The 23682-nt window shown below is 44.2% G+C and overlaps 1 protein-coding gene and 1 long non-coding RNA gene across 4 annotated transcripts in view; one reads left to right on the plus strand and one right to left on the minus strand.

Moving 5' to 3' along the window:
• The window catches only part of LOC131110547 (uncharacterized), a 52900-nt gene extending 48701 nt beyond the window's left edge, over positions 1-4199 (plus strand). Inside the window, exons 6-7 of the long non-coding RNA XR_013625267.1 lie at positions 3153-3266; positions 3356-4199. This is a non-coding gene — a long non-coding RNA (uncharacterized LOC131110547). The remainder of the gene's footprint in view (positions 1-3152; positions 3267-3355) is intronic.
• klhl4 (kelch-like family member 4) overlaps positions 3520-23682 on the minus strand; it is a 30579-nt gene continuing 10416 nt past the window's right edge. For all 3 annotated transcript variants that reach the window (XM_058063758.2, XM_078788220.1, XM_058063757.2), the window contains 10 exons: positions 17017-17184; positions 16173-16309; positions 15575-15771; positions 11738-11950; positions 11377-11563; positions 11089-11313; positions 8970-9132; positions 7097-7309; positions 6056-6227; positions 3520-5509 (listed from right to left, as the gene is read on the minus strand). In XM_058063758.2, coding sequence (XP_057919741.1) covers positions 5450-5509; positions 6056-6227; positions 7097-7309; positions 8970-9132; positions 11089-11313; positions 11377-11563; positions 11738-11950; positions 15575-15771; positions 16173-16309; positions 17017-17177 — 1728 coding nt within the window. In that variant the 5' untranslated portion in view covers positions 17178-17184 and the 3' untranslated portion in view covers positions 3520-5449. The remainder of the gene's footprint in view (positions 5510-6055; positions 6228-7096; positions 7310-8969; positions 9133-11088; positions 11314-11376; positions 11564-11737; positions 11951-15574; positions 15772-16172; positions 16310-17016; positions 17185-23682) is intronic.

Raw genomic sequence — 23682 nt, forward strand, 5'->3', positions numbered from 1 at the left:
TCATGCTCGAAACCGATTTGCAAATCAAAATATCGATACTTTTGATACTTGTGTCATTTGAGGTCAACGTTTGTCTGTTGAAACGAAGACAGGGTTGGATGGAGGCCATTGATTGCTGTGGCGCCCCCTGAAGGGAAAAGCCATGTGGGAACTGTGTCATAATAGTTCCCAATACATTCATTTTCATGTTTTTGTTTTACTTTTATTTTACTTTTATTGTGTAAAATATCACTTTCATATAATTCCTAGGATTTTGTCATCAGTTTTTCTGTTGTTTTTTTATTAGCTTGGCTATATTGTAAATCACCCCCTACCTCAATGTTCCAAACACTATACATGTACAATAAATAAATAAATTGCTTAAATGAATTATTACATTATTTATATATTTAAATGTAAAATTTACATGTATGTTTTTATTTATTAATTGGATCAATACATTATTTAAATGTTTTGTATTCTCTACACTATGATGTGAAACACAGCTTTTTCAAATATAACACACTTTAGGATAACATACACACGGTGGCGGTATTGCATCTGTATGGCCGATATCAGGCTGATTGTTGCTCAGTGTGGTTGGAATCAAACTCTGGTATCACACAGCTTTTGATAACTGTTCTGTCGTTCATGTAATAAAGTGTTAAACAAGTTCAGAGTTCATAAGTGAGTTTAAAATGTATGTTTTTTTAAGTAACACTATGGTTAAAAAGTTAAAGTGAGACCTCTTCTCCATAAAGGATCGTTTCTGTCACAGTAAGAGTGAGTGCTCTTCTTGTCCCTAGACGATCTTCGATGTTCCTACTGTCCCCATGCAAGCTAGCAACGCCAGAAGCAAAGTCTGGGTAAGCTAGTTAACACTCCGTATTTGCTCTAAAAGGTTTAAGGCTTGGGGAACTTTCGTCTTTATGAGTATTAATGTTTACAGCGCACTTAAAGTAGTCATCACAAATGTTCCGTGATGCTAACTTTTGTTTGTAAACCGGATGGCGTGGTGCACCACTTGCTAGCTACTTGTGTTTAGCTTATCCATGTATACATATATCCATCCATATACATGTCCATTGTACATGTATGTTACAGTTACCGCCCGCATACACGTCCGTCACAGCGAGAAAAGTAAGCCTTTTGTACGGAGTTTTATGTATTGGTCGGCAGGCTGTGTAGCCTCATACAGCCCCAAGCTGTGAGGATAGCGCAGCCAGCCTTTGCATGTTAACTTATAAAACCGCTGGCTTCCAGGCCAGACGTCCTTCTCCTGACTCAGGATGATGATCCAGTCTCAGTATTTGGCCAAACAGGAGCATGCATTTGTGTTCTTCATTTGTCTTATCCCCACACAAAAACAAAAAATGGGAGCATAAAGTTGATTTGCCGTCAGCCAACAAGAGCGTTTTTTTTTTCTTTTGCAAGACATCAAAAGTGCTGCGTTAATGGCTTTATTTAAGTTGGCATGACAAGAAAATCTTTTTGGATGTTGACAGTTTGTTGGAGCACTTGTAAGGAGGATCTCCTTTGTCTTTTGTCCCTGCAGTGATAATGATCCCTTACATGCACTTTCTTTTTTTCTGACATAGAAACCCTTTCCCCCCCCAGGAATTTTTTTAGAGTGCTTTTAGATTATTGTATGCCTCTAAAATCACACAAAAACAGGTCAAATCGTCATTGTGCGTGTTTCTGTGCACAGCGTCAGCAAATCTTGTGGTTAGGATTTGAGCTCATCCAGTACTTTCATGTCCAGTAGAGATCAACCCAAACCAAGGAAATTCTTCCCAGAGGAAGTATTATGAATCCAATGAATTACTCTGAGACACCCACAACTACTGACAGAAATATATTATATTTTATACAGAATTATTATAGTTTTACATGCAGAAAACAATGTGAAAAAAGCAGGATTCAATATTGCTAACTGGAACATTTTCATAGGTTTGGCAAAGAATATGTAAATATGCTTTGTGTCATTATCAGAGCCCTCCATACATGGCCTAACACCCCTATAGTCACCTTTACATTTGCATGGCCCGCTGTAGTAGATGTAGTCCGAGCAAATAAGACATACCAGACTAAGATATCACCATATTTTTTTTTAATCGTATGGCTGTTACCTATGCTGAAAAGCCTGACACATACGTGCATAAGGGAGTAGTTTTACATATATGCAGTGGTTAACTTCTTTTTACACTTGCGCAGCCAAGTTTAAAGTTCACCAGTTCCAGGTTGTTTCTGATGTAGCTCACCAAACAACCTCCTTCAAAGATGATTTCCCTTAAATGAAGGATTTAATGAAATAAAACGCAATAATGGTCATTTGTGTTATTATTGTAGTGTCCCACCACAGATCACGTAACAATGATTTAAAGGTTGAAATATGCCTTATAAATATACTAGCTCACGAGACCAGCTATTAATATAAAACAGCTCGCGATTCTCCGTGCCTCTTTGTCACGTCAACTTTCATCTCTGCAGCTCCTGTCACACAAAATAAACAAACGGAGACAAAAGAGAAAAGTCTGTGCTCAGAGCTCCAAAATAGAACAATCTGTCTGCTTTTGTCATGCAATTACACACGATTGTTCATGTGTGATACCACAATCCCTTTAAAACCTGACGAATCATCTTTCCGGTTTTGCAGGCTGCTTCTTCTTCTTCTTCTTAAACCCCCGGCAAGATGTTCATTTGAAAGAAAAGCGAAGACACCTCAGGATCCCATTTGCCGTCATCATCACGTCTTAATCATTCTGCAGGGTTATTAGCTCAAGTATTCCTTCTCTGCTTCCTTTAATGTCACTTGGCGGTTATTTTAAAGAGTGGAGAGCTGTTAGAAGATGCTCGAGCGCCAGTAAGGCCTCTGTGGTGCAACAGCACCCTCTATTGATCAAATATGCTATGATTATTAGCCATGAAGGAGCATGAGCTGTACATTAATTTGTATGTATAGCGGGGCAGTTGAGTTATGGTCACAATTTTGCGAAAGGCGTGCTAGCAGACATGTGATCCAGTATCCTTAGAGTTTTATCACGATTGGACAAACACTCAGTGACTTATGGCCAGGGTCGTCCCACCCCATGCCCCATGCAGAGCACTTGCCTTCATGGTAGCCATGTTTTCCAACCAATTTTACTAAAAATATTTTATTTTGTGCTTTTCAGCCTCCGCCCTGCCATTGGCTGGCAACCAGTCCAGGCTCCAGCATACCCCCACAACGCTACTGTGACCAATACGGCCGGCAAGATGGACGGATGGGCTTCAGTGTACCTAACTAGGTGTGTACCTAATGTTCTGACCAAGTCTTCATTCTATATTCATGTTTTACATTTGATCTTTGGTTGTTTTGGTGTTTCTGAACTTTAAGACCAGTTGAAAGACGGCAAGAATTTACATTTTGTTCCTTGATGTTCAGGAGGTGCCAAGTAAAGCTACAAAATGTAAACAGAAGAAATGGGAGTGAGTCTTAACATTTCTTTTTTGAAAAAGCAGTTGGTTGCAAAGAAGCATTTTATTTTATTCTATGAATGACTAAAATGAGCTTCAATGTGATTGTGGTCCAGGGCATCGATTCTCAAACTGTGGTACCAGTACCGGTGGTGGGACGTGGGCTCCATCTAGTGGTACTCGGGGACACCAGAGATGGTTTTATTTTCCTTGTATACAGTGTTAGAAAAGCATGATTATATGATGTACAATGAAGTAATTGCACCGATGCACATGAACCAAAGATTTGCTAAAATTGAAATGAGATTTTGAGGAAAAACAATCTCTAGGGCTGAGCTCCAAAGAAGTCATCCCACACGGGACATACTGTATCTTCTCAACTCATTGGACTGAAAAACACAGACAAGGTAACGTCAGGTGAACATTTATAATCATCCTCTTGTAAGATATGACAATGATAATCGATAGAAATGATAGACAGCAGTGGAGCCGTGGTTTGTGACAATGAGCTGTCTTCTGTTGTGTGTTTTATAAAACATTTACATATTCTTTGTTGACACGAGTCAAGTATTTTGTATGCAAAATCCATTTCCAACAATCTCCAGGAGGTTGTTTGCAGAGGAGCTCTGAAATCCATTTGGAGGGCAAATAATGATGGGGGGGGGCAAAGATAAGCAGGAGCAGTTGGGTCTTTAGTCTTCTGATGAGAAGCTCAGGTTTGATAAAGTAAAAAAGTATGAGAAACATTGCTGGAATGGTAGCTTCCAAGGCTGCCTGGCTCAAAGAATAACATAGCCAACACCCTGCTAACATACCAGGGGTGTCCAAACCATCCAGGGAGGGCCACACAGTGACGCATGAAAGGATCTAAGTGCCCACTGGATCAACTGTAACGCAACATGTAGAAATGCTAAAAATTTCACATTGGTGACAAAGCCTAATATTAATATCAGCTTTGCTCTTTGCCCATTTCCCTTCATTTTTGCAGTTTTTCCCCAAATATTGCAACTTTCTTCTTAATCTTGCTTAATGTAATTTTCATAATGGCCCCAGGGCTGCACTTTGGACACCCCTGTGCTGGACAAAAAGATGATTCCACTGCAAAGAGCTGACAGATTGTTGTTAAGATACATTTATGAGCAGAATATATCAAAAACTGTAATGGAAACTTCCATGAGTGACCACATGGTTGGATGTTATACACGATAACGGTGGACAATATGTGACAATCATCAACGTGGCGCTAGGCGCCATGTACAGAACACACAGTAAACATGATTATATAGCCCACGACAGTAAAATCCAATCATACATTCGCTGCTCTATTGCATGTAGGAAGAATCTGAGCTTGGACACCAACGTAGCGATGTGACATATCAATATGATATATCTTTTGTAATTCACAATTCTGTAAAGCTTCATTGAATGCCTTTGACACGTCCGACGATAAGCAGATGACTTTGGTGTTGTGTGACGCTACAAGCTCCGTAAGAAACATTTCATTTCGTCATGTTATTCAACAAAAAGCTTGATTACATTTTTCACCTGGTCATTGTTCACAGTGACGTGTTTGTTTGAGTGGCTGGAAATGGAAAAATTTGCCCAAAAAACGAGCGTTTGAAATGGCACCTCTAGGAAAACGCTGTTGTACAAAGGTGTCGTCGGTTCATTTGACATAGAGAGATTGTGTAAAAGCAGAATAACAAAGCCATATTTCACCCTCCTGGCACGGATTCGCTGCAGCTTCGCCAAGTCTGTAAAAATTCTTGATCGGTTGAGAATGTCAAGAATGCACATTCCAGTTTGGGAGCGGGTCCTCCCCAGTGGGCTAATGGTGGGGGAGAGGCCTCGCTCGTGTTTTTCTCCTCGCAAAAATCTGGGAAAGCTGAAGGGATAAAAAAAAAAAAAACAGAAACCAAAAAACAAAGGGTCTCTCAAAGGACGCGTCCTTGTTGTTTTGTTTGTCCTCTCCTCTTGGTTTGTTTGTAGCATGCAGGCGTGGGACACAAAGCGCTCAAGGCAGTTTCACCACCACCACGCAGGCACCTGCCCTGCCGATGTTGAGAGGGACCTCCTGCAGGAAAAACAAGGAAAAAAAAAAAGGTTAACACGCAGCCTCTCATCAGGGATTCCAAAAAATCCTAAACTGCCGCAAGCGTGACGGCAAAAAGATTAAATGGGAACAAGGAAATAACTAAATCATTAAACTTTGGCTCAACAGGAATTTGGTTGCCACACTTCCCCGAGAATCACAGAGACTGTTTAACAAGCATCTTGGTTGGTAGTTACATAGCAAAGACCACGCTAAAGGCCCCTTCTTGTCCCTTTTAATGATGTGCTAACACCAAGCTGTTCAAAGTGCGTCCATTTGTGGCCTGCAGCACATTCTAAAAATACAATGTAACAAGAAAACCCAAAAAACACAGCAATAGTAAACTCAGCAGGAATTCTACAAGAATAAAGTCAAAATATAATCTAACAAAATAAGTGGTCATTTTATTATATGAGGAAAAATAACATTTCAGTAGCATAAAGTAAAGCAGGCTTCACTGCACATTGTAAAATAAATCCAGGCACTGAATGTTGCTACTGCGTGGGTGCGGAGTTGGACCCCTGGTACCTCTGTCCAGTCGTTGTTCTGTGCGTCGTATGACTCAACGGTGTTCAGGTAGGATTGTCCGTCATATCCGCCCACAGCGTACAGTCTGTCTCCCAGCAGGCAAATGCCCACCGCGTCCCGAGGAATGCTGAGGGAGGACACCGTGGTCCACGTGTCCGTCTTAGGGTCGTACCTGGAATGGTAGTCAAGCACGTGTCTTCAGATAGAACAGTCTCAGTCCTGACTCAAACAGCAACTCCTCATTGGCCAATTTAATCACAGATGCCTCAGCGCTCACTAACGGGAATTGACTTTCAGCACATACTGCTGAAGCTCTTGGAAGAGCAGCTGGCTGCTTCATGATGGCTCCAAAGAGAGCCGGATTCATGTTGATGACCACCATGCAGATGACGGAAATGAGCATTATGGTAATAACGGATGGCTTCTGGGTTTGAGGCCTGTCTGTGCGCTGTGTTGCAGATGCCGACTGAGTGCCAAATGGACTCTTCAGGTTGTCTTAGAAGACGTTTCACGTCTCACCCGAGCAGGTCTCATCAGTTCATGCTCAAATACTTGGTGGGACAAACACTGGTATCAGAACTTGGTTCAAGATCCAGTAGATAGGTAGTCAAATGAAGGTCATTGGGACGCAGTGGATGGTTATTTGGGTGGTGTCACCTGTGTGATGGTCATGGAACCGCCTGGAACCACGGTGGCTGCTGTGCCTTGTTCATTTGTCAGAGGCTAAATGAGTGAATCTTCAAGGACAGCCCTGTATCTGAGATGTGGTGAGAAAGGTGGTGTATGGAGTTCTATGGAGACAAGGTACTTTGGCTCTACTGTCATGTGTAGTTTGGCCACCAGATGGCACTAGACGCCTTGAAATGATTCACCTGATGGAACCTATGAGCTGGAGTCCTGGGTCTGAGGGCACACATGATCTATTGTTCTAACGAGCAAAGTCAACAGCGTCCACACCCACAGTCTTTGGAGGAAATCCCAAAGTTTGCTTGCATAACATTTCTTTGTGTACGCTCCCCTGAGGAAAATCATTTCTCCCACCTCTCAACACAATCCGAGAGCCGGGAACAGTGGTTGGAGGCGGGGGCGTCGTGTCCTCCCACGGCATACAGGAAGTTGTTGTACGTGGCCACGCCCACCCCTCCTCGCCGCTTGTTCATGGAGGCGCACATGCTCCATTTGTTGGTGTGAGGGTCGAAGCACTCCATGGACCTCAGGCAGGAGCTGCCGTCTCGGCCTCCGACTGCAAACAACCTGCCGACACACGCAAAACAGTTCAGATCCAACCGGGAGTGACACTTCTTCCTTGAAATGTCTTTAAGAGAGTGGCGCTCAAAGGCCCGGCAGCAAGGCAGCAAGGCAGCAGGGACTGGGAAGACTCCTTCCTTGTCTGTTTTGACCTAGATGCAGAAATAACTAAGACTGTTGTGGATACAGCCTAGCAGCCTAGCAGCCTAGCAGCAGCCTTCCTCCCCTTCAGCGCTCAAATTAGGATCAGAACGCTTTCCTTACATCAGGGCTGTCCAATGTGCGGCCTGGGGGCCATTTGGAGCCCTCTTTTTTTTTATTTTTGGCCCACGGCGCATTCTTAAAATGTAACATGAAAACTAAAACGGCAAAAACTAAAAGCAGTAATTTAACAAGTACTTTTCTTCTTCTTTCTCTTTCGTCTTTTCCCTTCAGGGGTCCGTACGTGATCAATGGCATCTGTTATGTTGGACAAGTAGCTATGTAAAATAAAATACAGAGACTTAATGAAACTTGTCTCTATCACGCTTTTTCACAGATACATTCATCAATACATCATGCAGCTTATCATTAGTATGTCCATCTGCTCTGCCACTTATCCTCCCTAGAGTCGTGGGGGCATGCTGGAGTCTATCCCAGCTGACTTCAGGTGAGAGGCGGAGTCGTGAAAAAACATGCATGCATATTTTTTTTGCCTAAATTAAGCATTTTCAAGCATAGAATTGTCAAAAGAAACTGATATACAAATATAAAGCATTCAGAAGAGCGACATGTAGTTTTCTACCCTGGTCACAAGGTGTCAGTATTGTCTGCTGAGACACACAAGGATCAGATGTGATTACTGATATAGCCATCAGAAAAACAGGCTTTTGTTGCAGGTTTAATTATTTCACCAGAAGCATACTAATCTCTAATAAAAACATGAACCGTTGCAGCTGAACTCAACCCAGCAGGACACACTTAAATGGCTTACTTAGTGTTATTATGTCCTCTACAGTAGGTAATACAAGTGTAAAGGTAAAACTATAGGGGTGTTAGTCCATGTCCACAGGTCTCTACCAATGTTAAAAAACATATTTAGAAGGTTGTGAGCAGGTTTTCTACGCTCTGACTATGAAAATATTTCATCTCTAAAAGCGGAATCCTACTTTGCAGAAATTCACTTATCACAGTGAACTCGGTGTTCAAAATATCACACAACTAAGTTGTTGCTCCAGTTTCTTTTCAAGAGTGAGCTTGAAGTTGTGCAACTATGCCGATGATAATGCATGCTCACATTCCTGCTACGCATGACATCATGAGTGCTCGCAACATTCCAAACCAGTACATTCCAGCCTTCTTATTTATTCTTTGACAGTGGTCGGATCGGAGATGTGCAAAGTAACTGACTGATAATGATAATGCAGTACCAGATGATACGTGATGATACAATGTAGCGTTTCACTGCAAGCACATTCCAGCTGCAGTTGACTGACTCTCTGGCGTGTTTTTGTTTTCTTTATTCTATCAACTGTCAGTTATGGCCTCCTATTTTCCATAGAGTTTGTCCCCAGGCTGGAAACAAAGCAGCAGATGGTCAGGAAGTTTTTCCCTTCCATACTGCATAGCTAGCATTTAGCCATGCACGGACCCACCGACGGGGGTCAGAAAAGGTCAAACAACTTACTTCCCGTTGAGCGCGGTGACTCCCATGGTGCTCCGTGGCGTCGACATACTGGCCACGTAGTTCCACTGCCGGGCCTGCGGGTCCCAGCGCTCCACCGTGTTGAGATAGCTCCATCCGTCATGGCCGCCTACGGCGTACATGGGGCCCTCCAGCACAGCGATACCTGCATGCGGTCAACGCAAACACACGCTGTGGTGACGCCATACTTCCAGTACAGGCTTTCATTGTATCTAGTATATATCTAGTTTATGTGTAGCAAACTATTGCTTTTCTAATAATACATATTAATATGGCTCCCTGAAGCCACAATATATTGAAATGATGTCTGGTTTAAGGCTTTTTGTTATTGCAACTGCTTTTGTGGCAATGCTTTATTCTTGTTACTATGACTATTAACATTTTTCAGCTCCTGCTACTCCACCGTAAGAGCAGCACACGTCAGCAGTAAACCACACAATACACCACAACAACACATAAATAGCGAATTACAAGCGACCGCATCGTTTTAAACGGAACATAATTGCCTTGAAATGTTTTGTAGTGTGACGTGACACAGCAGATTGCAGTTTTGGAGTTCAGTGGTTTTTGCTGGAGATTTAGTGAGGTCGGAATCATGTCAACACCGTCACCAAGAAACTCGGAGTGAGGCGGTCTTCCATGACCAAAGTGTTGTTTTTCAGACAGCAAAATAAATGTTTTTTCTTGTCTTCAGCCACAATGCGCACGGCAGGCGGCGGGCAACGCTGGTAAACATTTATATTTGGACGGGAAATATGCGCGGCACATCACAGCAGAAAGATATCTGAGCCCAAGCAAACATGAGAGACAACACAGGTGATCTGTAAAGTGTGATCTGGCTCTGGCTCGCCGAAGCACCCCCGACCACACGGAGCCGGATGCTTTGACGAGATCTTGATGTTGTGTTCCTCAGACCTCTTTCAACTGTGAATCAAAACGCTGCTGATATGAGATTTGTTTGGGCAGGGGAGGGCGTGAGGAGGGCCAGCGCAGTCTGCCACGCTTTGATCGGAGAAACGGGAAGTATCAAAGGTGTATCTCAAAAGCAATGTGTCATTTCTTGTACACAGCATGCTAGCACAGCCCGCTCGGAGCCGCATCCTGCAAATATTTCTTTAACTTGCGTTCTGGCTCAGGCAAAAGGCTGAAGTGGTTGAAAGAAGAGTGTACATTTGGAGCTTTGATGAGCGAAACATTCATGAACGTCCATCGTTTGGAATAGATGGCCTAAAGTCAAGCTTGGCTGTGACAGCATCGTGGCCTGGGGCTGCACGAGTGCTGCTGGCACGGTGTGTATTGCAGTTCTTTGATGGAAACATGAATTCCAACGTGTGACACTGTCAAACACAGTCTGCCCTCCCCCCTTTTCTAACAAATAACGAGCCCGAGCATACCTCCAAGATGACAAGTCCCTTTCTGATGACAGAGGTGAACCCGCAAGTCACTTTTAAGTACGTCTTTAATCTCAAATCAGGTCTCGAGCCAAGACAAGACAGGTTGAGCTCACTAGCTAGCCTCCAATTGATTTATTCTTAAGTTTGAATCTGTGTGAGGAAGGCCAAAGTCAGTCTCCAGAAATGGACCACTTCCACACAGCATGAGAGGACTCTGCATTCACCTCCGACCCCATTCAGTACAAGTTGATGGGAGCTAACATCTCAACAAGCATTAGCTTACCTTGCATTCCGATGTAGCCAACCATGGATGCAGAGTGGAAAAATGTTCTCCTCCCATTCCATGTGGAAGTGGTAAGTTAAACCATGCTTACAAAGTCAAACAGGAAAATATTCTATTTATTGACATTGAATCTTATATCGCTGAAATTATTTTATCGTGGTCAGATCTGGGACCGACCAACCGCTATAAACCAGGGATGACTACTTTCAAACGAATAATAGGCCTTAGTCAACCACAAAACGGCCACCTTCTATCTTCTATCCGACGGATGACCGTACATCTCAACACATTCACGGAAAAGTATGCCGAAAAGTATTTTCAAGTCATCAGGCTAAAGTCAGGCCAAGTCCCGAGTCATTGATGTCAAAGTCCAGATCGGATGTCAAACTTGGGAATAGACAGACTTAGGTCTAAGTCCACTCACCAAGTCCGTGCCGGTGTGTTGACATGGGGGGCATGGTGGACCACACCTTGTTGACCGGATTATAACACTCCACCATGTTGGACGTCTTGAGTCCATCTCGTCCACCGACCACATACAACTTGTTGTCGATCACGGCCACGCCAAACTGGAGCCGGCGTCCGTTCATTACGCCGACCGGGACCCAGGTGTTGGTCCTCAGGTCATACTTCTCGATGGTGGTAGAACCTAAATGCATACATCATACTTCAGGTTGGTTGTACTAGGACGTCTGCTGTGGAGGACGACTACCTTTGGTGGCATCCATCCCTCCTACCGCATACAGAGCCCCCACTGTGGACTTTCTGGGTTTGGTTCTTGGGCTTTGGAACATGGGACGGCGTTCAGGCAGAAGATGGTACTTCATGGCCTCCATCAGGAGTTTTTGGCATTCCAGATCATCGGAGAACATCTTGTTGTTTTCCAGGTCTGCAATGAGCTGTTGTTGAAAATGTTTAAGAATATTTCTAACGCCAACAATAAATACTGTATGACGTCACATACGACGGTCTAATGAGATCCAGTCCAGCAACTTCTCACTTATTTTATGTATTTTAATTATTATTACCTCGAAACCAAAATCATACCAGAAAGTAAGAAGATGCTTTGTCACCTGTGGAGGAAGAAGAGGCAGCCGGATGTAAGAGAGAAGCACCCCGAGATCCTGTTGCCGGTTCTGGACGTCGTACCTCACCCACATCATCAGAGCCTGGAAGATGGTCTCCTCGTCGGGCACGTTGATGTCATCGCTGGACAGCAGCTTAACAATCTCGGCCGTGGGGAGCAGCAAGAACTCCTGGTTCTGAATGACCTCCAGGAAGTTCTCCTGGCGATGCAGAGGAGACGTCAAGAGGACAGATAATGATCAGTCATTGGCCGCCTGGGACTGTGTGTCTGTTTTAATGGCATGAAACCACCAGGAGGAGTTCTACGGTCTTCAACATAACTGATAACAGCGGTGACTTATGCTCCAGCACTCCAGGTTCTACAGGAGCAGATATAAACGTCTCCGAGCTTATTAAATCAAACGGTCCAGGCTGCAGGAAACACGTCTTCATCAGCTTACAAAGCATTTTTGCTGCTGATCCTACATGACACCATTAAGGTTTTTATAAGCCTCTTTAACGAGCCCCCCCCCCCCAAAGGCTCTGCATTATCATCACGCCGCCTCCAGTTTGGGTGTGGGAGATCTTCACTATTGCCCTCCTAAAGATTGATCTTCCATTTACTGTCCTGCACTGGATGGCAACCTCTTCAAGGACACTATCTCTCTGGGCACTTCCATTAGAGATGATGCGATATAAAACACCCCCCCCCCTCGGTGCCCCCCTTGCCCCCTGCATTATCTTATCACCACGAGCGAGGCCTGCAAGCACAGACCAAGAACAGCAGGATTTGTGAACAAAGCCTTCATTATGAAGCTGCTTTGGTGGATGCTCAACAATTATCTAAAACAAGCATTCTATTGATCATTAACGTCCAGATTACAGCCTGTCACTCACATCCGTTGGGAGAAGGAGGTTTGGGGGCTAAATGCCACGAGCTCTAATGAAAAGAGGGACGTGCATTGATCACTTGTGGTTACACTTGATGGAGGGACTCTTTGACGATGCGTTCGGACCAGTTAGCTGTAATTACCAGTCTGACGAGAAGATTGAAAGCTCGGCGGCGTTTGTTTCATAACGATCTGAAAGGAGGTGATTTCACACGCTGGCAAACCCACTGGTGGGGAAAACAAGAGCGGCGGGAGTGGATGAGCATCGATTCAACCTCCCGCTAAAAAGTAATTAAGCTGGGATCTTTGTTACCTCGGCCAGTTGATGTTTAGTTTTCCTACTGTAAGTATCTAAGCAGTACTTTGGGAAGTCCCAAGGCAGTTTTTTATCAGCCCTTGGTACATTCTAAAAATATAAATGACGAAAACTAAAAAAAACACCAAACCCAAAAACAGCAAAGAAGGAGAATCAGCGGTAATTATACCAAAAAAAGTTACAATATAACAACAAAGTCTTAATTTTACAAGCATTACATGGTCACATATGAGGAAGAATATCATTAGTAGCATAATTGAAAGTTGAAATGCTAAAGAAAAGAAATGTTATATTTTAACAGTCATAAGAGTAAAAAAAACAACAAAACTTGGAATTTTGGGGAAAAAGTTGCAATGATACATGAATAAAGTCAAATTATTTGGAGGATTAAGTTAATTAATTAAAGTTTTGGAAAAGCCAAAGAAATAAAGCTGGAATAGGTGCAGATTGTGGAAGATCTAGAAAGCTTTCCTTGTGGGTTATGGTGTGTAGCTGCTCTATAGAAGTCCACAACTTGATACAAAGGGCCAAAATGAGCATAATTGGTCCCCTTTAAGTATTGAACATGCTGGACACGTTCGAGTATACCTCAAGTTGACCTGTAGTACTTGTGTACATTTTGGGTTCACCCTGAAATGTATCTGAAATGTTCCTAAATCCTTGTGAGTCGTACAAAAACTTTCAATGCCTTCATTCCCTGCTTGGCCTGAATACTGGCTCACTGTTTAATCCCCCTTCGATATGCCCATAAACGCCTCCCGTTAGCCAAATCACCGTAATGCTAATCAAGCCGAGATGCATGCAACAGGAAGCAATTCATCCAGAATTTGTCAAATGAGGTAGGAACTTTACCGGGCAGAAAAAAAAAACAAGTTTGTAATTAAAAACCAAACTCTTCCACCGCTACATCAGGGGTCAGACGAGCAGGAAGCCCCCGGCTCTTTGTGCTCACCGCCGAAACCATGGAAGAGGAAGTTGAGCCATCCTGTGCAGTTTGATGATTAGATTAACCTCCCGATCCTGGAAGCAGCCTTTGTAAACAGGCTGCAGCAGATGTCCTTTAGGAGATAACGCTCGCCCCACGCCGTCACTCCCGCACGGCCGGCCCAGACCTTATCTGACAGGCATGCCTATGAATCTTAATCCAATGCAAATATTGCTCTCACAAATACACACAAATGGCGTTTTCTGCTAATCAATGTTCAGCTACGTGGTATCTCTTACTGGCAGCCATGGAAGTAAATTAGATCAAGTGACAGCGTGAAACTTTTCCATTTCTATTCAAATGCCAATGTCAACAATTTTGCAGCGGAAAAATGAGGTGATATAAATAACGGCGACACTTTCATTCCGTTCCTTTACAGGTGATGACAGGTTATTGGAATGTAACTAGCCTGGAAATAAAGGATGGCCGTACGGAATGGGATAACATATTCAGTCATACGCTTATCTGTTGCCTACATGGCATTCCAAAACGGCAATTCCTCTGAAGGAGGAATGATAGTCAATGGGAACGTCATGAGTAGTATTGTGCTGGAGGAGGATATATACTGTATACAGAGTACATATAGTATAATTATAGCCTGTATATTTGTATTTGCTGAGGTATTAGAGTGAAATTACACAATTATATTTTAGAAGGTTTTTTTGTTTGTTTTCTGTGGTGAAAAAGTTCAGGCTAAGGATTTTTTTTTACTTTAAGCCCTGATAATAATAATAATAATAATAATTCGCATAATTCAATAATAACCTGTAAGGACTAAAATTGTGCGGGACGGCTGTCTAACCTCAAAGGAGAACGTCCTTTGGCGTACGTCAGGGTTGTCTTCAACGGCGGTTTCCATGTTTTCTCCCCAGGTATGATTTATGAGCGCTAGCTGTATCTCCTGTCAGACGGGAGTATTTTTGCCCGAGCCGCATTCCACCAAATTAGCCCATCTTTGCCTCTGATGTGCTGCGACCTTGATATTCGTCCTCACCCTGTCGGTCTTCCCACCTGCGAGGCTGTCCTAACAAGCTGGACAATGAGCTGTCAATCACAGGCTCAGGAAAATTTATAGTGGGAGGTGCATGGAGGTGCATCTATAGCGTACATCCCAGGGAGAAGCAGTAGGAAGTACTGCTTACTGCTTACTCTTTATGACTTTATAAAGCACCCCATCCATTTATTGCTCATAAAAATGGAAATCTTATATATACTGTATACATTTCACTCATAAAAGAAGCCATCCGGTTATTTAGTTTATGCTGTAGCGGCTAACCTGCCTGCGTTTACGGCATATGAGCATTTTATTATGACATGTAGCATGTAGGGGCAGCTTTTTTTGTTGCCGTTTCCATGGCGATACCTGATGAATACGTGTAAAATATCATTCTCAGCATCCGTCTTTAAACAGTAATAGACTTCCCGAAGTGTTGACAAGACAACCTTGACCAAAGTCCAACCAACCAATATCGTAAGTTCAGGAGTGGCGGTCACTCCTCGCTATGCCGGCGAAGGACTGGAGGTTGTTGGTCCAGGGCCACCAGCTGCCTGGTCAAATATTTGGCATTAAGTATGGAATGACAAATTCTTCTATCACGGACACCTAATAGTCTGAGAGAACGCATCCACCTGTCACTCAAAGCCGGCCCCTTACCATGGTGTAGTGGTGAGCCACGTTGAGCAGGTCCACGCAGCCCTGGGCGTCGGCGAAGGAGCGTATTCCCAGGCAGTTGGACGGGTGGAGCTGCTTCATCAGGAAGTTGCAGCAAACCTGGATGACCTGGGAGAGCTGCAGGAGGCAAGCTGCCGCCAATAAACTCTCGATGGTCTCCTCTTTCAACTCAAGGACGCCTACAATGTCAAGGAAGATGTATTTCTTAATGCCACGGCTAAAAGTAGCCGCGCTGGCAAAACGCTAACTGTAATGGGGGTATATATAAAGTTCACTCGTAATTTCTGCCGCCGTACAACAGAATAGATGAAAATAAGCATAAATTTCCCCGGGTGTTAACGTTCATTGACGTAATAAAAATCTAACTGCGGTTTTTAAAACCCCACCGTAAAAGCAAAACAAATCATCATAAATATTTCCTGGTTTTAATTTTAAAAATTGGTTCCTCTAATTGGTTCCCGTGCAGAAAGGGGAAGTGGTTTCATAGGCGGCCATTCAGCGCCGGCGATGGATGCATTTTAATCACAGACGCTCTGCTAACGACTTACACGAGCTTGTGAATGTCTTTACGAGCGCTCACCGGTGTAGGCGAAATGAACCAGGGAGGTGAGGGCGTCCGGATCCACCCCCTCCATCTTGATCTCCTCCTGTTTGGCCTCCCGCACGTCGTTGGTGAACATGGCGGCGAAGTAGTCGGAGACGGCGCTCAGGACGAGTCTGGTGCAAAGGCAACACAAGTAGAACTGTCATGGACACCGACTAGCATGTTTGGCCGCGTAACCTTATCTATAGAAGGACGAGGTCATCGGGCTTCACATGTTTGAGCCGGGAATGTTCTGGAACAACCCGTGCATGTGTGGGTTTACTCCGGGTACTCCGGTTTCTTTCCCCATTCCAAAAACATGCTTCATTGGCCACTCAAATTGTTGTTTGTCTATATGTGCCCTGTGATTGGACTGGTGGCCGTCCAGGGTGGACCCCGCCTCTCCCCCAAAGACAGCTGGGATAGGCTCCAGCATACCCTCACCCTAGTGAGGATAATAAAAATGTTGTTTTCCGGTGGCTAACAAACTCTTAGGTTGATGTACATCCAGTGTTCCATCCAAGTGTTTTAGTCTAGCAGTCCCTCCAGGCCGGAATGTCGGAATATTGATGCCTCGGTGCTTTGAATCCACGCCTCAAATGTAACACGGCCGTGTGAGAGGTCAGAGGTGTAATTAGATCACAGCGGTGGTTTTTATTTGCTCGCAGACCGCTGAACAATGTGTTTGCGCATCTGTCGCTCCACACACCACCTGAAGACGATTTGATTCCCGCTCAAACGGAAGAGCGCCGGGAAGACCGGAGCAAAGCCCGACCAGACTTCACACTGGTAGCTTAATGACGTTCGAGATGAGATGAAATAGTCAATGAAAGTGTGAGACCTGTGAGCCGGTATCTTGTGGTCGCCCGCGATGAGGAGGACGTCGCACAGCTGCTTGTGTTGCAGGTAGCTCTCCATCTTTCGGAAAGTCTGCTCCGCGTGATTTGTGGCCTGGAAGAATTCGTCGGAGGAGTTGGTGTTCATTCTGGTCAAGGTGTTCATAGCCAACCTGGAGGAGACAATTTGCAGAATTTGCTATTTTAATCATTTCTATTGATTTTATTTATTTTGTCATGCAAACGCCACAAAGAGATGGCCGAGGATGGAATTGAACCCTGGTCTTCTAGCTGTGAGGTCTGCCCGCTAACCACTCAACCTAAATTAAGTATTATGTGAAACATACAAATAGTTAAACTCTTATTAGTACTCATATGGATATTTATATTATGTTTGAGTGTCAAGTTGCTGTGTGATGAGTTTGGTGTTTGTTGTAAGATGAGACTGGTATATTGAGTAATGACCTCCAGCAGCTTCCACTGGCTTGACAAGCCCTTCGTTAGTGCACTGATAGCTCGTGATTGGCTCCTGTCAAAACACCCTGACTCGTGAGCGACAGAGTATTTATACGATTAGTAGTAGTAGTTCTGAAGTAATAATGATGTCACCAGATTAGAACTTAAAAGTAGACTGTAAATGATGGTCTGTTTTAGTTCTGTGTTAGTCCACTGTGAAAGAGATCAACATGTACTGTAAATGATGGCGGAGGGGAACAATCAGGCTTATTTTGAACATGTGACACTCGTCTGTCCTCCATGTTGCTTCTGCATCTTTCTAAGCCGAGGTTGTGCACTGAACTCCGTGTATAAGTGGATAACCGAGAGCTGCAACCCACCGGGACAGACGGCACATCCTTCCCTTCAGAAGGGGCCGTGTTTATCTGCACGCGCACGTCTGCGATAGGAAGGCTTAACAAGTGACGACGCCTGTTCATCGCCACATTGTGGGGGAAAGCCGCGTCCTCGTCCCCGAGGCCTGCCAGATTACACGCTGTTTTACCGCCGTCCCAGTAATCCTTCTGACGCGCGGCGAACAATACAACGCGCTCGCTCAGTGTCCTTCGCCGAGCTCGTCCATTCTGACATTTGAGGCTGTTTGGTCTCGTTACGTTCAAGCGTGCACAAACTCCAATTGTGACGTCCTGATGTTGCGACTCCATAACTTCGTAGCCTATGGCAATATGCGACTGGAATAATACCAAACACAAATCATGGGAAGGATTCTCATCTACACGCCGCCTTTGGTGTTGCCGACCGCAGGTTCTTGCCAAAGAGCCAGATGACCAACTGTTACATCTAAAAGCAATTTTTATAAAAAAAAATATATAACGTCATTTTGTTTTGGGTTAATAAACTTGCTTTTTTTCTCATAAAATGATGACTTTTTATGTCAGAATACAACTTTTATCTCTTAAGATTCAGATTGTCTTATGTTTTGTACTCATAAAATTATGTTATTGCAATAAAATTTACAAACTTAGATTACAACTTATTAAAATGACTACAGATTTTTACATTTTTTGGTGACATTTTTTTAATTTATTTTTGCTAAATTATATTTGTAGAACGCTGCGGGCCGCACTTTGGACAGCCCTGATCTAGGTTATCTGGCTAACCAGCAAATGGTGTTTAAAAACTCTTTTCCGCATGTTGGGGACCTTTTCACCGTGTAGTGAAGCCAGACCTTCGGGACCTCGTTGGGTCGTACGGACGTACCTCATGTTGTCTGCTGCTACCAGAGGAAGATAAGCTCCAAAAGTAATACATTCGTCCCAACAAATGAAGTGTAAATGCTCTGTTTTGCTTGGCAGCACAAAGTATGGACCCCTGCCAAGGTGGATCATGCTAGGAGAAGATAAGAAGATAAGACTCGGAGGCTTGCATTGACGTCCTGATTAACACACAATTATAAAGTTAAGACTTTCTTCTCAGTTTTCTTGAAGTTGTAAAAGTCTGGAACTTTTTACACGGCCCTCTAGTCACTAGAGTCGGGTCTTTATCGTAGATGTTATGTTAAGTGCGAGGAGTAATACATCGCCTTGTCCCGGTAATTCCCCAATGACTCCTGCATCTCAGGCAGGAACACCAAACAAGACGGGATAAACAACGGGGCCATAAAACCAAGATGCATTGCCTTTGTATCGGCTCTAAGGCCTGCTAGAAAGGATTTTTCATGCGTGCCGGTCTCTTCGACACTAATTGCGTTGGTATCACGTTCCAGGGGGCGGTAAATTTCTCTGAGGTATATATTTCGCTTTCAGGAGTGGGTGGAATCGTCAAAGGTATGGGGCCAATTTTATTGAGGCACTAAAGCATCACAACACCGTCTCCGGGTCCGCTGCTGATCATAGCACATACCGGATAACGAACCCGGTCGGTCCGTATGGCACCCACTTGGCACGTGTGGGAATATAAATTGGTCTAATTAGGCCGGAGATTACAAGACGAGGTTTTATTTCTCAGCCTGATTCATCTGTCATCTTCAGTCAAGTGTTTCATCATTTGCGTTTTGCTTTCCCCAACAGTTAAGGCCAAAATTAGAAGTTCCTTTTAGCTGGAAATGATAGTAAAGTTGCAGCCGAGACTCGGCACCTCCTTCACTCCCAAGGTCATGAGTTGGAGCCCATGGGGGTGGCGGGCCTGGCTGGACCAGCCGGGTGACAGTCAATGGCTTTGTTTTATGTGGTTAGCAAATTACAAATAAATACAAAAAATAAATATCAAAAACTTCAAATGTGTGCAATTTGAAGTACAACAAACAAATAATCACACAGTTTGCACACAGAAACACTACCTCGGTTAGCGTACACCGTTAGCGTGTTTTTCAGGAAATGATGTCATTTTCCTTTACTTTTCCAGTTAGCGTAAAATATAAAACACTGAGGTTCCAACTGTGTTATTTGTGTATTTATATTGTTATTAGCTGCGTGTTAGCATGCTTGTACATGAAAACAAGCAGCGGAAGTCAGCTGTCACTCATCGATGATGTCATCAGCTCCGTCATACAAAGGAGACTACGAGTTATGGATTGAATTCCCGTCATTTCTAAATGCTGGCACTTGCAACTTTCTTCGGTTTACTTTGCGACCGCGATGAAAAGAAAAGCAGCGGCGAGGGATCAAACTGGCTGCTGAAAAGCAAGGCACGTATTGACCTTTGTGAGGTGCTGAAGCTAGGGATTCAGACCTTCTTTTACTCCGCCGACATCTTTGCAGCCTTCCCACCTCCGCCGTGACGTCAAGCGTTCTAAGCAGATGCGGTCGGGCGACATGTTTGAATAATCGCATCTCAGGTCATTTCCTGCACCTCGTGTGCCGCAGCAGTCAGGCTGCTCCCCTGCAAGGCTGATGGGATGATTCCTCCCAGATTAGACCCCGGTACAGGAAGCGGCACCAGCACCTTGCTGTGCGGCGACGTCAAGCCGCCATTATTCGCCACTGAGGGGCTTCTGAAAGAAGATCGGGTTGAGCTTACGGAGACCTTCTCTGCTGTATATATTTCATGAGCTCCGTCTATCTGGTGCGCTGGCAGTCATGCGTGCTGGGGGAAAAACAGTCCAGCTACTGGATGTTTATTAATGAGATCCGAGCAGCGGCAGGAATTCACATCCGTCTTTTTCAAGGATCATTCCATTTTTCACTCTTGGTTGGTGGTGGAGGGAAATTCCAATGGAAAACTGGAAGTGCTACAAAATACTACAAATATTTGACTCATCAAATGTTCCGAAAAACCAAACTATTGAACCGTAAATACATTTCAAATGGGGGTTACAGTACCAAATAATAATAATTATTGTTGCAAATAAAAATCAAAGCATCATAAAATTAGCCAACAATAATAAAGCAAAGTATCTGGTCAGGAAAAAGTAATGTATTCCAAGGCTTTTTTAAAGTCACATAGTTAATGTTGTATTTAGTAGATTCAACTAAATAAAATACGACCCCCCCCCCACTCCCCCACTGAACCTTTACCCAAACTGAACCCAGTCTCGGCGTGTGTGAGAATCATTTTTCTTTTCATAAAAAGGACGTCCATTGGTGTTGGATCCTCCATGACTGTAAAGTCCTGCATTCTGATGCAGATAAATGATGCATGTGTATCGGGGGGTGGGGGGTTTAGGGGGGGGGGGGTGAGTTAACAGAGAAATGTGCAGATCTTTGCAGAAAGCATCTCCTGTGCAGCGACTGGTCTGCTAATGGAGGCTTGACTCTTATAGTAAAATAGATTAGCGGCTGACGTCACATGACATACACAGTCACTGAAGAAGCCTATGTTTAGGGTCGTTAATCCCGCCTTTAATTTCTCCCGTACCCAAATGTGAATTTATGAAACAAACTTATAAGTATGTTTTTTAACATTGCTAGAGCTATTCACACTGCTATTATCTAATCTGGTGGACATAATAGGACAAAGGACGTAGATAAGACTTGTGCTGGTGGAGCTGAGTGGCAAGTGGACAGGAAGTGATGTCGTTAAGGATCATTGTGGCTTTTGTGCAGTCATTCAGTTCTGACCATTAAGTCCGGTGATTGTGTGTCTCACCAAGCAGTGGCGTCCCCATAATCACCCAGAGTCTGGTAGCTTCATGATGGACACGTTTTGACCAATAGTAGGCCCTGTTCAACCACAAACCGGATTTATTAGATCATCGTTTTTTTGAAAAAATGTGATAGACTGAATGAACTTTAGACTGCAACATCGTTAGCTTAGCTGCATTTGTGTGAATGCAAGCAGAGCGTCCAGCCCCCTACATGACGGACCCGTTTTGACCAACAGTAGGCCCTGTTCAACCACAAACCGAATTTATCAGATCATCAGTTTTTGAAAAAAACGTGATCGAATGAATGAACTTCAAACTGCAACGTTCGGACGGACAACGGTATTAGCTAAGCTATTAGCTTAGCTGCATTTGTGTGGTGAACCCCTCGCTGTTCATCTGTTGCATGATTCTGTTAGCACTCCTGTTTGATGAACATTCCTCCATTAGCGTGCTTGGACACCATGTTGGATGTGGTCCGCTTTGGATAATGAGCTGCTCCTTTCATCCGGCCATCATCCTGATCCAAGTTGACCTCGGTTTCATCTGAACAAAGAATCCGATTACGGAATATAGCTTTCTGTTTTTCGATGTTTTCTAGCAAAGTCATTCCGGCTTTCCCATTCTCTAAGCCAAACCATAAAAATGGTCTGTGGTCCAGAAAGCGTATCTAATACACGCTATTCCATGCAGAGGATATTAGCAATGCAAACGTGTGCAGTCGCAAAGCAGCATTGAGCAACATATACAGTATTTTCATAAATCACATTCATATTTGCTTCCCACACACGTATCCGCGGCGATGTAAATGACTGCAAACGATGGCCTCAGGACAGCGCGGCACAGAGTGGCGGCCTTTCCGAAGAGCATCCGTGTGAAATTGATGAAAAGCTGTGTCAGGGATTATTTTCTTTCAATTAGCTCCATTTGCGAGGCGTAAAAACCACAGATGCTGATTTGAACAGAAATGATGGAATGTGTCCAGCATGGAATATCAATCCAACGCTTCCTCAAAAGCACAATCTGAAGCTTCTATCCTAGATGACCTTCTCAACGTGGAGCATCCAGAAAAGAGCAACATCTGTTAGAACGATCCCCGAGCTTCTTATCCACAAAGATGTCATTCTGAGATGACAACAGCACTTTATTTGGTCATTTGCCGCCTCGGCGGCGTGCGCCACACACGGGGACGCTTCTGGCGTTACGAGACCTCCAACAAATATCTGAATTACTGCCGCTGACACGCGAGAGGCGGCGGTATTTCTTTTCCAAGGCGGCGGAGAGGGAATTGAGATATGATTCAAACTAACAGCCGCTGACTCCAACCTCTGTTAGTGTTTATGTGCGAGAGGTCAGGGTTTCCATTCCATTCAGGTTAACGTGGGCCGTATATTCTGGCCCAACCATGGAGGCTATTTGGATGGGGACAGGACAAATAGATATGTGGCCGTGTTCGATGCCACAAAGTTTGATTTAGCAACTCCGCAGTCAGCCGCCTGCGATGCGCTGGTTAGCTATTAATATCCATTAAAGTACGAACAAGGATAATTATGGTCATGACATAAATGAGTTAGTCAATTTGTTTGTTAGCTTAGTGATAATACGGTCGGTCCCACACGCGTCTACATGGTTCCCGGTGGTGCTGCTAAGTACGGTTGTTGTTCTCAAGTTGGGGGAAAGGCTGCTTACTTAACAATTAAATAGCACAGTGGCTTCACAGTCAGGAGGGGTTTGCTTGTTCTCCCCCGTGCTTGAGTGGGTTCTCTCTGGGTATTTCGGCTTTCTCCCCCAAATTCCCAAAATATGCTTTGGAAACTCTAAATTATACCCATGACCAAGCAATCCAGAAAATGAATGCCCGAGTGGTCCTAGGAGCTCCGGTATGTTGTCAGGGGGTACATATATGCCCCTAGTAGGGTCTCCTAAGGCAAACGGGTCATGGGTGAGGAGCCAAACAAGGAGGGATTCAGAAGAACCTATGAGAAAGAACAAAGGGAGGGACTGCACCTCGCCTGGATGTGGGACACTGGGGCCTCACCCTGGAGCCTGGCCCCTGGACAGGGTCACCTGCAAGGCCAAGCCTAAGGATCCAGTGGAGTGACTATTAGGTGGCCAAGAGTGGTCAAGGGCGGGC

This window comes from Doryrhamphus excisus, linkage group LG22 (genome assembly GCF_037039965.1).
Source record: "Doryrhamphus excisus strain RoL-2023G ecotype Guam linkage group LG22, RoL_Dexc_Guam_v1.1, whole genome shotgun sequence".
In the NCBI taxonomy this organism is placed as follows: Eukaryota; Metazoa; Chordata; class Actinopteri; order Syngnathiformes; family Syngnathidae; genus Doryrhamphus; species Doryrhamphus excisus.